The sequence below is a fragment of the Amphibalanus amphitrite genome, unplaced genomic scaffold (assembly GCF_019059575.1).
Source record: "Amphibalanus amphitrite isolate SeventyFive unplaced genomic scaffold, NRLGWU_Aamphi_draft 001798F_arrow, whole genome shotgun sequence".
In the NCBI taxonomy this organism is placed as follows: domain Eukaryota; kingdom Metazoa; phylum Arthropoda; class Thecostraca; order Balanomorpha; family Balanidae; genus Amphibalanus; species Amphibalanus amphitrite.
The window spans coordinates 58,796-76,018 of record NW_024883291.1 but is presented as its reverse complement, the minus strand read 5'-3'; the positions used below and the strand labels follow the sequence as shown (position 1 = coordinate 76,018).

The 17,223-nt window shown below is 46.0% G+C and overlaps 2 protein-coding genes across 2 annotated transcripts in view; one reads left to right on the top strand and one right to left on the bottom strand.

Annotated features, from left to right (window-relative positions):
* The window catches only part of LOC122375221 (cubilin-like), a 33,636-nt gene extending 16,775 nt beyond the window's left edge, over nt 1-16,861 (bottom strand). Inside the window, exons 1-3 of the mRNA XM_043354490.1 lie at nt 16,742-16,861; nt 3,855-4,018; nt 1,511-1,594 (exon numbers count right to left, since the gene is read on the bottom strand). Coding sequence (XP_043210425.1) covers nt 1,511-1,594; nt 3,855-4,002 — 232 coding nt within the window. The 5' untranslated portion in view covers nt 4,003-4,018; nt 16,742-16,861. The remainder of the gene's footprint in view (nt 1-1,510; nt 1,595-3,854; nt 4,019-16,741) is intronic.
* LOC122375218 (dehydrodolichyl diphosphate synthase complex subunit DHDDS-like) overlaps nt 7-17,223 on the top strand; it is a 36,215-nt gene continuing 18,998 nt past the window's right edge. The window contains exon 1 of the mRNA XM_043354483.1: nt 7-52. The gene's annotated coding sequence lies outside the window, so the exon portion shown is untranslated. The remainder of the gene's footprint in view (nt 53-17,223) is intronic.

Genomic DNA, 17,223 nt, shown 5'->3' with positions numbered 1-17,223 from the left:
GAGTTTTAACAGGTACAACCTATCACTGCAGTGCAATTACAGTACGTCGCAGGTAAGGAACTTCGTTATGAAGTGTCATTTCTCTGGCTGTTTGGCCTCTCCTGATGTAGTTGTGATGTGACCATATTCTAGTACATGTTAGTTCATTTGAGTGGAAGGTTTATGAGACACTATTCAAGTGTCAATAGTGCGACACATTCGTAGTAAAAATAACTTTCCTCATCTTAATGGAACTTTTAAATCGTTCAGGCGACATATTTCAAATATTGTATGGCTGCTTCTTGCCCAAGCGGGAATAACTTACGCGTTGACATCAACTTCAACGACTTTACTGATACAAGAAATGTTTCATTGGCCGCATACCAAGGGGAGGGTTTAGCAATCACGTTGGTGCAGCCTCTGATGCTATTCGCACGATTGCTTGGAACTTTTTTTCAGTTTCCTTTCAATCAATGCAACGAAAACGAACATAAACAACATGAGCTGCCTATAAGCAGAATTGTAACGAATGTTTCCTTTAGTATCCATTATGTTTGGATGGACACCTTATCACGCATTCACGCTTGCAACATTTATCTACATGTATTTCATGTGTTCACACACAAACTTGCCACATATTTACAATACAAACACCCATGCAAGGAACGGAGAAAATGACATGCTTAGAAGAGAAGGTGATCAGTTCAGCTCCTACCTCCGGTAATCCGCCGATAGCCATTGGCTTGAGCAGGACATTTTGCATCAATGAATCGCTACAGTATTTCCCAGTGTGGGGCCCACTAAAGTCTTACTGATAGGATGTGCTGAAACTACATATGATATACAGGCATATCGAGAGGGAAAAACAAAATTTTCATCTGAGCTATGCTCAAAATTTAGCTAAACACATGAGATTGAAGGCGTATAATTGATATTTTGTGCTGTTTATGCAGGTATAAGCAAAAGAAAAGAATGCAAATGTGGAGATGCGCTTGGAGACTGGAGAGTCGATCTAAAAAGTGAGTTCATAATAATGGCAGATGGTAAGTGACAGGCCATCATAGAATAACCATCTAACTACTACGTAATGTAATCGCTGAGGGCTATTTAAGTGTACCAAAAGTAGTAAATACATAAGGGTCAGCCAACCAATGCCCACCTACAATAGAATTCAAGAAGGTTTTTGCAAGGACAAAGCAAAAGTTGAAGGTAGATAGCATGTGCTACAAGAATAAATTATTAGCATTGTAGACCTCAGTCATCAGATTGTAACGAGGACGAATGTGATAATCTAAAACACTCAGACTGATTCAAGGCTCATCTCCTGATGTAGTTAGGTAATGCTAGTCCTTTCATAATGCCGGACTCTTGCTCAAAAAGGCCATCATCGTTTCAGCACAAGTGACCAAAATTATATACATTATACATTCGTCCATCACATCGGTAAGACTGAGCGTCTATCTAGCTATACGAAGGGTGTACCAACACTATATAGAGGACAAAGTGAGCAGTGTGCCACGGCGTCACCTACTTGCTCCTGATAGCGGCACAAAAGGTCGATCGGGGTCACCCTCCGGCCCTGGGCCGTCCGAGTCTGCTCCCGCCGCAGCGTCGACTGAAAGTCCGGCAGAGGTCAGCGCGGGGAGAGTCAAAGGTCAAACCAGGGGCGCGCACAGGGCGGCGGCAGAGGGGGGTTCCCGAGACACAGCAAACAGCACACACCCCACTCACCACCACCAAAAACTTACAGTGGCCAGCATTGGTAGAGGTGATGCGGAAAACGGTTAGCGTAGTTTGGGGGTTGGCGTTATTAAAAATCGTGAATAGTAACACGAGGTATTACGTAATAAGTATGTCAGTCTGTCTGTGAGTTATGACCATTATTGATTTTTTTTTTTTGGAAATGGACAGACAATGTTTGAACGGTGAATTTTAGTCGTCATGTCATTTTTTTTTTTTTTGCTTTCGTTACTTTTTCCTTTTTAAGTGTAAAAATAGAACGTCTATTTACTACCAAACTGCGGTTCGTTCATCCCACAATTATCTCATTTGTAGCGTGATCAGTTGATATGTATGCAAGTCCATTAGGAGTCAACTTGCTAATGTTGCGTCACCGCTGCATTCTGTGAATAATATGTACAATACTTTATTGCCTGATTGTAGGTACGTCTCATGCATTTCTATATGCACGTGTAATGCAACTGTCTAGTAATGATTTACATGTAAGCATGTATTTCTTGCAAGAGAGTTAATGATTGCAGTTTAGATTGCTTCATCGTAATGCATGCTTCAATCGTAAGGTGTGCGAAATTGACCTCTAGATAACCTCGCGTCTTTTATATTTGAAAAATAGGAAGCGCAAATATGCATTGATTTATCGAAACAATCTTCATGACAGTAAATTGCGTTTGAATTGTGCCTATAGCTTAACGGTCTCCCTATGCCCAAAAGTCAACATTGCCCAACAAAGTGAGCTCGTTTGGCCAGCAGCTTCTCTCCCCAAAGAGGAAGCCATTCCATCTCGGTCTAATCTCGTGTCAAAAGCGCAATCGGTGATGCCCCTTGCATTACAACAGTCCTTTGTTAGGCAGACCAAGACCTTCTGAGGCAGACACTATCTAAAAGAGCAGCATTTGTGGCGACTGGTGACGCAACCCACCGTCCGCGAAATGGGTTGGAGCCTTGGTGGTCTTAAGCAGAATGAAGCCCGTAAACGATGGGGTTACTACGTGCTTATAATGCCAAATATGTGCACTGAGCTGCATAAGATCCCGAGTGTTTTATGCAGTTATGGAAGAGGTGAATTAGCGTTAGCAGCTTACGGCAAGCAATAAGCAAGCATGACGCTGCGCGTATGCTCTGGCGGATTCAGACAGGTGGCCTTCAGACACCACGGGGAAGGTAGTGCAAAAATGTCCTAACCAAAAATGCATTGATATGTCCCCCACCCCCCTCCTGAGTGGAACCGGCAGTTACTATATAATAGGTGAGGTTATGTAAAGGTATGTCGAAACTGCTGCGCATGCTTACAGTTTTGAATGTTTCCTTGCTCGCTTTACTTCCATAAAAATTTACCTTTGCAAGCATGAAAAACAATAATAAAAATTGATTGTAAGCAGTGCTGCAGAAAAATGCTACTCCCTGCAAACAGGATTTATGTCGGTCATGGTGAACATCTAAAGCCGTAGATCACATTGTTTGGCCTTTGTATTGTAATTGAATAAGTAATTGTACATCCTAATCAGCAAACCGTTTTAGTGCTACACATATACAGTGTTCTAGGCTCTAACAACGTGTAGTGTTATTGTCTATTCAAAATACACATGTCAAGCTAGATACATGTCATTCACGTTTCACTCTATGAAAAAGATGTGTGTGACTTTTTGTCATGTTTTGGCTTAACTACCACAGGGGCGCAGCCAGGCAATTACTGCCACCAAAACCAGTGTAAAGACAGTGTTTTACTCTGCACGGATAGTGATGGATCTTAGTTTTTCGGAGGGCATTTTAATAGCGGATTTAAACCAGAAATTTGTATATGTCGCTTTGCGAGGAGCAGCCGACAAGGCTGCCATTAGGTGCACATAAAGTTAAAAGAGGATTAAAGATTGGTTTGAGTACAAAATGTTGAGAACCCTTTGAGAAGCATAATTAATAGGATAGAGAATTGATGTGCAATGTTCCGAAAGGCAAATATTTTTTTAGCAATGCGGCCTCAAAAACGTCTTCATCTTAACTTCTCCCACCGAAAATACTGATCCATTACGATCCTCATTTTCCACAAACCGACCTCTCTCCACCGCGCCGGGGCAGCGTCCGACCCCCGGCGGCGCGGTGCCTGGCTGCGCCCCTGGCCGCGCATGCAGGCCCCTTACCGCGCGCCGGTGTGCAGTGAGAGCAAGGCGGCTCGCTAGGCTCGTCGTCGCATGCATCGTCGTCGTCGACGATCGGCTGCTCACCTTGCGCCGCCGACCTGCCGACGGCCAGCAGGAGGGCGAGCAGCGCCCAGCCGAGCGCCCGCATCGCGGCCAGAGCGCACCTGGGAACGGCGAGGGGTAATTACCTAGTGTATTGTACTTATTGTGCATACTGCTCTGTTCGAGAGAAGGTAATAACAGAGTGATCCTAATAGTCCTAATGCTCAGGTTATCATTAGAGTGTTATCTTTCCTCTAATAAATCATCTGGACATGTCTTATGTTGAAGCAGCATTTGGCTAGCCTTAAAACCTTACATAGGTCGGGTTAATGACATATTCGATTCATAAGTGCGGAGATGAAAAGGTACCGTGTTGCACAAGAGTAAGAGGTGGGGAGAGGCCCATATCAGCGGAAAATAGTGTCCGGTGATAGATCGCCCGTGCTGAAAAACAATCTGTAAAGTTTTCCTACTTAACCGCACCGTAATTGAATGTCCTGAGGGTTAGAAAAATGCACTGATTGGTTGTTGAATAATTAAGGTTGCTGTTGATTTAGAGCTTGCCGTCCGTGAGGTCCACCCACTTCACAAAAAGATCCTAGAAGATTATCTGGGCGAGTGTCAGGTGAAATATTCTCCATTTCGCAATCATTTAGGATCCACAAACAGTAGTATTTCCAAAACTCGCAAGGAAATCCATTATCAATTGTGGATTTAATCGACAACTCATGTATTCTTCCGTGATTGCCAAGTATTTAACCACAAACATGCGACGAAAACTGTTTTATAAGTTACGTACATCAGATTACGATCTCAGCCGCCAGTCATATGAAATGGGAACGAAAAATGATCCCCAGAGGTGAATAAAACGCAAAAGCTGTCACCTACGCGATGTCTAGCTGTCACCAACAGTAATCTTGAAACAGAAGGTACTTTTTGACGTTTTCTCATCACCCTTTTAGGCCTAGAAATGAAAATGAGGCTAGAATGAAAAGAAACTGACCTTTAAAATTTCGGACTCTGGGCATCACAACGCATCACCACATTTCAGTGACACAGTACAACAAAAATAAATCACTACCATCCAACTTACCTAAACCTAGGTCTGACCGACGTCCTAGCTCGTCCTGGCTTCCTGATCCAGTTCAATCAGAACTCACGAAAGAATTGTCAGTTGTCACTGATTCACTTGCCTTTGCTTCACTAGTCGGAACCAATTATCAACGCTCCAACCAAGTTTCTGGGACCGATGGTCATGGATCTCACCCCAGTTGTGGCCCAGATGTGACGTCCCCCGTCCCAGTCGCCCGGTCCTTCCCTACTCCGGCGGCGGCCAAGGCCGCGCCGGTCCCCGCCACCGTTCAACCGGCGACGAGCGGGGACGAGCTGTCGCGCTGTCGCCGTTTTTCCTGCGTTGTCTATGGGGTAGGCAGACAACTGAACCAGTGACAACTGAACCAGGGACAACTGAACCAGTAAAACTGAACCAGGGACAACTGAACCAGTGACAACTGAGCCAGTGACAACTGAACCAGCGACAACTGAACCAGCGACAACTGAACCAGCGACAACTGAACCAGCGACAACTGAACCAGTGACAACTGAACCAGGGACAACTGAACCAGTGACAACTGAACCAGTGGACAACTGAACCAGTGGACAACTGAACCAGTGGACAACTGAACCAGTAGACAACTGAACCAGTGACAACTGAGTCAGTGACAACTGAACCAGTGACAACTGAACCAGTATGACAACTGAACCAGTGACAACTGAACCAGTGACAACTGAACCAGTGACAACTGAACCAGTGACAACTGAACCAGTGTCCAGTGGACAACTGAACCAGTATGGCAACTGAACCAGTGGACGACCAAACCAGTGGACAGGACAACTGAGCCAGCAGACAACTGAGCCAGCGGACAACTGAACCAGTGGACAACTGAACCAGTGGACAACTAATGTCGTACTGCGCTGTATAGGTATAAGGTAGCGGGTGGCTGGACGGACGGTCTGTGCCAATCTGCCGGTCTGCCAATTGATCTGTGTCCGATCTATTAGAGTGTCCGTCCCAGAGCCGTACGACGGCTGACAGGGCTGACAGCTAGCCTGGTGGTCGCGAACTGGTGTGGCAACCGTTACGCCCACCTGGGACGCCCGAATAGTTAGCAACGTATAAATGATATTCACTTTGATGGCCTAACTCGGGACAGACAGGGCACGCAACGTGGGCTTGGCAGAGTTCAGCCCGCCTGGGCCCAGAGGAATCTCCGGTATATAAATGGATTCACTGCTCGGGCTTACATCCATCGGGCTTACGCCAAACGTCGCACAACTAGGGCTAAACAACGGCTGTCCTGAGCTCGCCGAGAGGCCCAGAGGGCATACCTCCGGCAGAGCATGGGTTTTAGTCGGCGTTTTTGTGTCATACGCCGACTTTAGTCTTTAGCACAAGCGCTAGCCGACTTTAGTCCAAGCGCTAGCCGACTTTAGCTCGACTAAAAATCTCGGGCAAGCCGCACTTCAGCTTGCTTGGGCCCGGAGTAAAATTGCTTGCTGGGCTACTGGTTAGTGGTTCAGTTGTCACTGGTTCAGTTGTCCACTGGTTCAGTTGTCCACTGGTTCAGTTGTCCACTGGTTCAGTTATCACTGGTTCAGTTGTCACTGGTTCAGTTGTCACTGGTTCAGTTGTCACTGGTTCAGTTGTCACTGGTTCAGTTGTCCGCTGGTTCAGTTGTCCGCTGGTTCAGTTGTCCACTGGTTCAGTTGTCTACTGGTTCAGTTGTCTACTGGTTCATTTGTCACTGGTTCAGTTGTCACTGGTTCAGTTGTCACTAGTTCAGTTGTCACTGGTTCAGTTGTCCCTGGTTCAGTTGTCCCTGGTTCAGTTGTCACTTGTTCAGTTGTCCCTGGTTCAGCTGTCACTGGTTCAGTTGTCCCTGGTTCAGTTGTCACTGGTTCAGTTGTCCTGGTTCAGTTGTCACTGGTTCAGTTGTCATGGAACCGTCTATGGCGCTTCACAACGCACCGGCTGTCGCACCGGCGGTATTTTCAGCCCCAGCTGTCTACAAAGAGATGACGCTGTTAAATTTTTGTGCCGTGGTCCATAGTGGCCCTCTATGGGAAGACAGCTCTGATTTTAGCGGGAACGGACTAGTTATCTATTTTAAATGCAACAACTGAGATGCTCGAATCTGTCTCTTTATTCCTATGGCTGTCACCTACGCACGCAGGCGAGTAGCAGGGTTTTTTCACCTCTGATGATCCCGCTAAATGATACGACGCAACGTTTCTACCAGCGTGTCCTTTCTGCAAGATCCAAACACAAAGTACTTCCTACTTAAAAAAAAAAAACTATGAAACATGATGTTCGCCTTTGCTGCATTTGAAAACTTGTTCCCGGAAAACTCGACCTAGTTGGGTCGTGATCAGCAATTTCTAATTAATTTCTAATAAATAATATCCAAATCCCAAATAATTAACGTAATAAATAATATCTAATCTAATAAATAATCCCCAAGCCCCTGAATTGTCACACGACTTTGCCGCTTTTCGTCAACTACTTTGGACACCATCCGCAGAGAGTTCCTCCATTCGCCGGCACAAGTTCAGCACCTTTTCATCTCCGAGGCCCGCCACGTGACCGGGACAGCGCCGTCCCCCATCGCTCTTTCCCGCTCTGCCCGGGGATCGATGCCGAACGCCGCCGGCCGCCGCCGCTGCCCAGTGGTTAGCGGATAGATGTGGGCCGCGGGTGACTCACTGGGGTAGACGTTATTGGCTATAGGGGAGCCCGGAGAGCGCGGGACCCATGGGGTGAGGTGGGGAGAGGAGCGGAGAACGGGAGCGAACATGTGTCAGAGTGAACCAGGCACAAGTTGTCGAGTGTGCGGTTTCATTGTGCAATGAATACTTACGTGTAATAGTAAACGGGTGAAATAGGCCTCTGGCAGGAACGAATATAATACGGAAAGAAGAAATGAAGGATCACCAATGCTTTGTGTCGAAAAATTTGTATTTTTTCTGAAAGTCATATTGTCTGCATTTACTACAGGGAAGAGGACAACATGTCTTGGATGCATGGTGTATAACACTCTCTCCTTACCTATTTTTCTCTCTACTCTTTTTCTGAAAGTGTTCAATGGACGACGGACGTACCCTATACAGCTGACCACAATACATTTCAAACAGTTTCGTTTTCCATGGACTCACGAAAAACAATGCACAATAGCGTTGTGCATTTTGTCATTGTGTACCTTTTATATTATCACTAATCACATGAAATAGGCTTCCCGTACTGAAGTTCAAAATTTAATCGCAAAAACCTTTGCTGCCAATCATCGTTAAAAGTACTTCAAGATGAGTCCTCTGCATAACCTTATTTAAAAATTACTCATCTGAATTGTAACCCTTTTTTAACCTTTCTACGATATGAATAAGAGGTAGATGTGTCATTAACATTAGCTTTGCACTAAACCATTCTTACACAGACTCCCAAACCTAAATATTCCATTTGTTTGTAGAATCCATTCCCTTTTGTCCGGCAGCGACGCCAAGAGGTGGGCTAGAAGTTGAAGCTATGTCCTAGGCTCGATGTGGCTGCTGCATTACCCACTTCACTTCGACATAACTCTATGACCATCGCGCCGTTCGAGGTTGGTGAACCACTGCCGCAGGGCTCCGCGTGCTTTCTGTGCGGCCCGCTCAATAATTCGGGGGCACCTCAGCTAGGAAATACGCTCTGGGCACGAACACCTGTATGTGTCCGAGCATTGACCGCTGTATACCGAGGTATACAGCGGTATACAGGTATACAGGTCAGTGTTAACCTTTGTTTTGCTTAAAGGTAGTGTGCCACCTTTGAAAGATTTCCCATTTTATTTTTCCTAGGATAAGAAGCTTCTGTTTTTACCTAATATCGCAAAGAAAATCAAAAATGGGCCTGGAATAGTGCCTTTTTCGCCTAAAAGTTTATCGGTTTTTCGATATGTATAACAACTGTAGTGGGCTGACCTGTAAACAGGCGTCGGCAACAATCGCGAATGCGGCGCACACGTGACAATAAGCAAAGGTCATTATAGAGTTACGACGTACGGGAATGAGTTATCAGCTGTCTAATCGTAGACAACACAATGTCGAGCCTTAAACTGTAAGCCTGTATTGGTATTGTTTCTTTTATTTGGCTGTCGAACATTATTTATGGTTTGAAATATGATTTTATGTAAAATAATTGATATGAAAAAGCCGTCTCTTAACCCGCGTGGGGCTGGGGGGGGGGGGTAAATTTTACCCCCCCTCGCGAATTTTTGCGATATCTCAAAAACGGCGGCGCGCAGCGCCGCCAAACATTCAGTATCTTTTCTTACATCAATTTGACACGTTCCCTGAAAATTTGAGCGAATCCGTCGGAAATTTTTTGAGAAATTGACGTTTTAGTGACGTCATGTTCGCCATTTTCGCCTCAAAAACGGCAAAAGTTCAAACGCCGCTAACATCTTCATTTTTAAAGGAATCAAGACGTAACAAAAAAGGTTATGCGTAATTTTACTTTGTCTATCAAATGGCTATCTCGGTTTTTTGAAAATTTTGGATTTTGGCCTAAATTTTTTTAAAAAAACTAACTTTTTTGGGAAAATCATTATAAAATTCAAAATTTTGAGTCTATCGAAAAACCGGAATATATGTCAGAGAAGTGGTCTATGTGCACCTACATACCAAATTTTGGAAGAATCGGTTCAAAAATGTGGGAGTTATTCAAAATTTTATGACGTCACGACACACAAATTTTTTGAAAAATGACTTTTTTGGAAGTTCTAGACCTCGTACGGAAACAACAATAGCACCATTCGATTCGCCGTGAAAAACTGCATCAGATAGACACCTTTTTAGGCCTTAACAACCAACTTCAAAATTTGACCTCACTTGACCTGACCTTGACCTGACCTCGACCTGAAATTCATCCAGAGGTGGTCCATATCACTTATTGAGTGTGCCTATTGAATTATATGAGTAAAATGACCCATAAAACATGTGTCGCACATGCCCTTTTCTATATTTTGTTTTTTGGTGACCTGACCTGACCTGACCTGACCTTGACCTTGACCTCTGAATGATATCGTATGCAACGAATATTGTCTTGGTAGCCTAAGAACACGTTTTGAGCGATCAGTCTCAGTCCATGACTCCATTCTTCGGCAACTACGGTGCAAGGCCGATACTGTAGAAACTTGCAATTTGTACCCTTGACCTGACCTTGAACTTGACCTCAAACTTTAAATTAAGTACATGTTTTTAGTAGTTCGTGATGAGAGCTTTCCATTGGCGTTTGAATTTTCCAAATCGGACCATTAGTTCGGGAGATAACAGGGGGGTAAAATTTACCCCCCCCAGCCCCGCGCGTTCGGCTGGAGACCCCAGCCCCGCGCGGGTTAAGTTATGACCCCATTTCACCACACGCAAGTGGCAGAAATGACAATGATCAGCTGACGCATTTTTCTTGGCCGAAGTCAGAGCGCGCGGCCCGACGCACCACCACCGCACCACAAAGTATGAGCAGAAGCCGCGCCCAAAGCCAGGGCCCCGGTAACGTGAGGTAGCCGAGTCGGGGCAGCGTGCGCTGACCCAAGCCGGGGCCGCAGCTTTGGGCGCGGTCTACCGCATCCCCGCGGGCAGCCCCGGGCTATCACATGACACCGGGAGGACGCGCGGCCCCGGCTTGGGTCAACGCACGCTGCCCCGACTCGGCTACCTCACGTTACCGGGGCCCTGGCTTTGGGCGCAGTCTACCGCACCACCTAACAGGCGTGTTCGAAACCGCAGGAGATGATGATGAACGGGTTTATCGAAACTTGATTGGATGAGCATATCGGTAATAGCGATTTCAGTGTGTGCATTTATTGTTCATAGTGGTGTGAAATGTGGCTGGGGAACGACCGACAACCCGTCGGGGCGAATTTCGCACTGGGGTACTCAAAATTTGAAGAATTTAAGACGTTTCCATGAGTTTTGAAGGTATGGATAAGTTCTAAAAATCCGGTTCTCCTTATCTGGGCCATTAACTCCATACGGTCCAAGAAAGCTGGCACACTACCTTTAAAACGCTCACCTTTGTTGTTAGACTGATCGGTGTATAAAACTTTTTACCTTATGGAAAAGGCCCTCACAAGGCGAGGGCCTTTTCCATAACACGGACGGCGAGGGGGGTTGGTGCGACCCCCTGGCGATTGGCTCCTATGTTACTTAGAAACGCCAAATTTATAGGATAGTTGGAACCATAGAAGATCTCGCTCCTGTAAAAATTTGATGTCTCTAAGTCAATATTTAGGGGGGTTTTCGGGGGTATAAAAACATGTCAAAGGTTTTTCGCTTATAACTTTTTACCTAGTAAAGATAGAGCAAAAATAAAACACCAGTGAACTCAGCACGTCCGTGCACATCGAATGATATACTTTGTTACCAATTTAAGTGAACTTTGGAATTCAGTTGCCGCTAAACTAGTCCAATTTTCCTCTGACCTTGTACCGGTTTTTGTGACCTGGTGACCTGACCTGAAAAGACTGGGACTTCAAATTTTCAGGATAGGTGCAAACTGCAAAAAGGCTGTCTCAGAGGGTATGCCAAATTTGGCAACGCTACGCGCCGCTGTTTTTACGTTCTTTGCGAAAAAAAAAACCTTAAGGGGGGTTGCATCAACCCCCTTGCCGGGCCAGGGTTAACTTGCAATGATCATTTTATTTAAATAACACATATACCAAATGCTGGCAATCCCATGTCTCCTTCATATCAATATTGTCCTCAATTTGGTGGAAAACACAGACAACAAAATAGCCATTTGTGCCAATACAACAAAAATATGAGGCAGTTCTATAAATCCATTATTTCTAAAAGAAAGCGAATATCTTAAACCACAAGCTAACTGCCATTAGCTCAATGGGGAATAAGTAACAATAAACGAACCGTGGGCCGGGCGGGTGCAAGTCCCAGTGGCCGCCGGATTAAATAATTGGGAATAATACTGTTTAGGATACAATGGCGGCTATGTGAACCACAGCTGGCTGCGGTCGTAGTAATGCATTTATGCCCTTTTTTACTGTTAATCCTTCTATCCTGGTTCCGAAGTCACCCACACGTTCAGACACTGAAGCAGTTCTTAGCAGGCACAGCAGAGCGCAGTTCTCTCGTTGTCTCAGTCTTCTCTTTCCTTCTCTCGACTCTCAGGCAGGGCGCAGTACTCTGCCTCGAGAGGCGCCAAAACAAACTGCGCCGATGCCGAGCTCTAAAAGCGCTGACGAGTCCCTTATGGTGTGGCATCAGCCAGTGCTGTTTGCTATTGGATCGGAGACTGAGATAGGGTCGGGATCGAGGGACGAACGGAGAGACAGTGAGAGGGAAAGGAAGAGAAGAAGAGGTAGTGAGATGGGGGAACAGCGAGACGGAGAGACAGATACAGAGAAGAAGTGAGACAGTAAGCACATAAGCCAATAAACAGGGGCGTAAAGCTAGATCAAGCTAAAAAGATCTGTAGACAAGGAGAAGCTGAGCTACAAAGGGAGAAGACACCGAGACAATAAGAAAGACACTAGAACAGTGAGACAACGGAGAGTACGACGGAGTTAGAAGAGACAACATCGGTTATTCAAACGCAAAGGCAGTGGAAAGCAGACGGCTGGTGTGGTCGCACAGAGCGGTGACATGATTGGTGCAGGTGGCACGCCGTTCGCGACAGCGCACACTTGTTCGTTTATCGCTCAAACTGCGTGAGGGGACCAGCTGGATGGTTTTAGGACCAGCTGGCTCGCATAGTCATCTGCCCACTACAACAGCGCAGCATTGAGCTCAGGCAAAATAAACATAGTAGACCTGCTTAGGCCAATAAACTGCCATCATTGAACATTGCCGTTAGATTGAGCCCAACATAGCTCTGTCTCTCCCTCACTCACTCTCTCTCTCTCTCTCTCTCTCTCTCTCTCTCTCTCTCTCTCTCTCTCTCTCTCTCTCTCTCTCTCTCTCTCTCTCTCTCTCTCTCTCTCTCTCTCTCTCTCTCTCTCTCTCTCTCTCTCTTTCTCTCTCTCTCTCTCTCTCTCTCTCTCTCTCTCTCTCTCTCTCTTTCTCCCTCTCTCTCCCCCTCTCTTTTTCTTCGTGTATATCAGCAGTCAGTACCGAGACTGATCCACAGCATCTCCCACCCCCTCTCCTCTCTCTTCCTCCCACTCTACCCCATAGACAGCGGTCAGAGTCATCGATTGAAGTGTCAGCGACGCTCCTCTGGACCGCTGCCCCGGCGCGCGGGATCTTTCGCAATGCTCCCGGTGGCTGCGGGTCCGGGTCAGTTACTAGACTGATGTGGCACAGCTGACCTCTGGAAAAGGTCAGCTAGTGAGCAAATGAAGAGGTCACCGTACAATATACGGGCAGCATAAGGCTCGCTGTGGTATAACGCCAGGACATTTTTTTCTTTTTACAATTCGAGATTCTGGCTACTTTCTTCAGGTATAATCAAGGAATTGCAAACGCTGTTATGACTAACCGATCCCCCATATCCCCTTCCCCCCCCCCCCCTAGTCTCTGATCATAGAACTTTACCATTGGGCCAGATACCATATAACAATCCAATACAAAACAATTCATCCAATACAAAATACCAGAGCATGACCATCACCGCATCCCGCAGCCTCGCACAATCCTGACCAATTGTGTGTGAGACCGCGTTCCCAGGGAGGAAGTAACGGTCATTTAGGGGAAGACCGTGCCCCATTAACCCGCGCCCCGTAGGGGGGGGGCCGAAACGGCCCCCCCTGTCCTTTTCGGTCGATATCTCCTAAACGGCTGGAGATATCGCCACCAAACTTTCAGGACCCCTCCGGGCATCAATTTTACACATTGTGACCAAAAATTTTTCCAGAGGCTATGATAGGTTGGCCACAAATGACGTCAGAGTGACGTCATGTTCTGTCATTTTCGACCGAAAAAAGACCTTCGCGAGAAGACCTGTCAGGACTACAGCTTTGAAGATACAGAAAAATGATCAAGACATAAAAGGTGTAGAATTGACAGGGCTACAAAACTGCTATCTCGAATTTTTGAAATTTTTGAGTTTTGACCCCCAAAAATCAAAAAAGCATTTTTTTGGATATATTCGCCAAAAATCCAAAAAGTTTTTTGAGTTTCGAAAAAACCGGAATATATGTGATAGTGCCTACCGTCTTCTATCTACATACCACATTTCAGATCGATACCTCGTTTTTTGGCCAAGTTATAGCGAAAAAACTGTTCAAAAATGATGACGTCAAATTTTCAAACTCAATTTTTGGCAATTCTAGAACTCGTAGAGCAAAACGAAGACCACCATTAGACTCCCCGTGACGAGCTGCATCGAATCAATAACCATTTTATGCAAAAATATCAACTTTGAAATTTGACCTAATTTGACCTGACCTTGACCTGACCTTCACAAAAACGTGACCTAGGCTGGCCCCAAAGGCTGCCTAACCCACATAATCGCATTTGTCATGTAAAATGGACCATAAAACATGCATCACACGACACATTCATATTGTGACCCCTGTGACCTGACCTCGCTGTGACCTGACCTGGTATCAGTGACCTCAGATAGCAAAGTATGTGTTTGACGAACAATGTACCATCGATGGTTTTCAATAAATTACCAATTTACTCGCTTTCACAGCACATTTCTTGAATTGCCCGTGAACGGTGAAAATCTGACCTTTGACCTGACCTGTGACGTCATCGGTTTGACCTAGGTCAATGAAATTTGGTCACAAGGTAGTTCCCGGGTGGGGCTATCGAAGGCCGTTTGAATTTTGAAAATCGGCCGGTAACTTTCCGAGATCTTAGGGGGGGGCCGATACGGCCCCCCCCCCTACGGGTGGTAGGGTCCGCCGGTAGCCCTACGGGGCGCGGGTTAATACACTGTGGTCATCATGGCTAGGAAGAAAGGATAATCCTTAGCTCTCATAAGTATTACATTTTACAATGCCTTTATTTAGAACACAGGGTTCATATTACAATGCATTTGGCAGTAGCTGATAACTATGTAGCTTTGCAATTTTCCTTGCTGCTGATTCTACTTTCTTAGATGATCTCACGAATGAGTCATAGTTTTGTACATAAACCTCACAAGTGTACGTGTATAGCCTATAGGTATACTTACATAGTTTGATCATTATAAGCATTGTGTTTCATTTTTTTTTATTATTTGTATTTTACCATTTATCATTGTATAGAATTGTATTTTGCTTTTTTCAAAAAGAAAAGCTAAAACCCAAGAGAGAGTACCTAAATTTATCAATCTGTCGGTATCCCAAGCCCGAACGTACTGTTAATCTAAAAAGAGCTGTAAAGAATAACTCTGTATAGTAACAGATGCAATGCTTAAAGCTCATTTTATATAGTTTCCGAATCGCTTAGACATAAGACGCAAAAGTTAAAAAAAAAACTTCAGCTATCTATTGCTCTTCGTGAGGAAAAGTGATGGCACTTACTTCATTTTTTTATAAGAACCAAAATATTTCGCACTAATTTAGACGATTTTTACGCTTCATGAATCTTAACCCTCGCCGGGACAGGCCATTTTGCGTCCTTCGACGGCACAAGGGTACGACCCCCCCCCACCCCCCCCCCCCACCCCCCAGCGTTTGGCCCCTGATCGAGCTAGAGCTTCGCGGAAAAACGAGCGTGTTGCCCGTCACGATAGGAAGCCGATGATACCCAATTTTAAGGTCCTAGGTCATCGGGTGACCTTCCAGGTAAGGTCAATGACCCGAAAACCGGGAAAATCGGGACCTGTTAGAAAGTCGTAAAGTGTGGCTGCTATGTGGTTTTCCGGGGTGCTGATCGCGAATATCGTAGTTAGTTTTGATCAGAGATGATGTCTTTTAGCATTTAGTCAGGTCGGGTCAGGTCAGGTCAGGTCAACCGGTAGGGGTTGAGACGGGTATTCGTAATACGTGTCAACCGCCTCTGACAGCTTCGTAACATGTTACGAAGGCACCAAAACTACTTCGTAAATGTTCAAATGGTTGCTAAATTCGAATTCAGCTCCAAAAACTAGCCAAGAAACATGTAAAACTCGAAAAAGTGAACCGAGGTCACCCGAGGTCACCAAAGGTCAATAACCTAACATGACCTTCAGGTGACCTTGACATCCACCCTAATGTATGGGAGCAGCATCAAGTCACATGTTTGAACGTTTGAAACCACGAAAAGCTTGCAAACGCGCGGCTAATGCGAGCCGACATACGCCGAATCGCGATTCCGGCCAAACATGGTCTCGGAAAAGAGGTCACAGGTCAAAGGTCATTTGGGTCAGGGTCATGAAATTTTCAGGGTAGGTGTAAAATTATCAATGCGAGGGTGCTGAAAGTTTCGTGGCGATCGGCCGCTTCTTACGCGAGTTATTTGCGAAAAACCTTAGGGGAGGTTGCATCAACCCCCCCTGTGCCGGCGAGGGTTAACGTATAATTTGTTGAAGAACAACAAGAGCTTATACATATTCGGCTCTAAAGGACATTGTTTAACAAGGCTAAGCATTCTTCATCCAGTGCTCTCATTGGCTGAAAGCTGTGACAAAATCGATGCTGGCTCTGCGCCAAACAAGTGTTCTACCGCTTGGCTACACGACAACCCACAGTTGCCGTTCGTATTTGGTCGCCCATTTGGTCTCATAAATGCACTGCTGTTGCAAACAGAAGCATAACATAACACTTACCAGGAGCAATTCCCTCGTCCGCTTGCAGAGCCCCTCCACGGGTGCACTTCTCTCTGCTCACAGCTCCACTCGTCTCCTACTGCTCCTCTCTGACCTCAGACCCTCTGCTCCCACTGACCTGATCAGGAGAGGAGGCTGGGCGGTGACCTGGGCCGGCCCAGGGGCATGTCGGCTCCGCTGGCGGTGGAGGAGGAGGTGGTGGTGGCACGAGCACTGCGCGCCGACCGAGAACCAACTGGCCGAGTCTCCCGTCTATCGATCCGGGCCAGAGACGGCGGCGGCGGCGGCGGCAGCTGTAGCCGCGCCGTGACGTCATGCATGGCGGCGGCGGCGGCGGCGGCGGCGGCGAGACGGAGGCAGGCAAAATAAAACGCAAAAATGGTTTTGGTCAAAACACATTTATAACATATCCGTATGATCACTGCCGAATGTCAGCTTATGCAGTTATGGCTGGTGTAGCCAGTAGAAACACTGTAACATACAGATATCTCTTGTATTTCGCCACAAAATCGAGACATATATAGTTTTACATACGAACTTAGTTATCTAGTATTGCACACATGTTGGCGAGAACATCGAATGTAATAAACGAATACATAT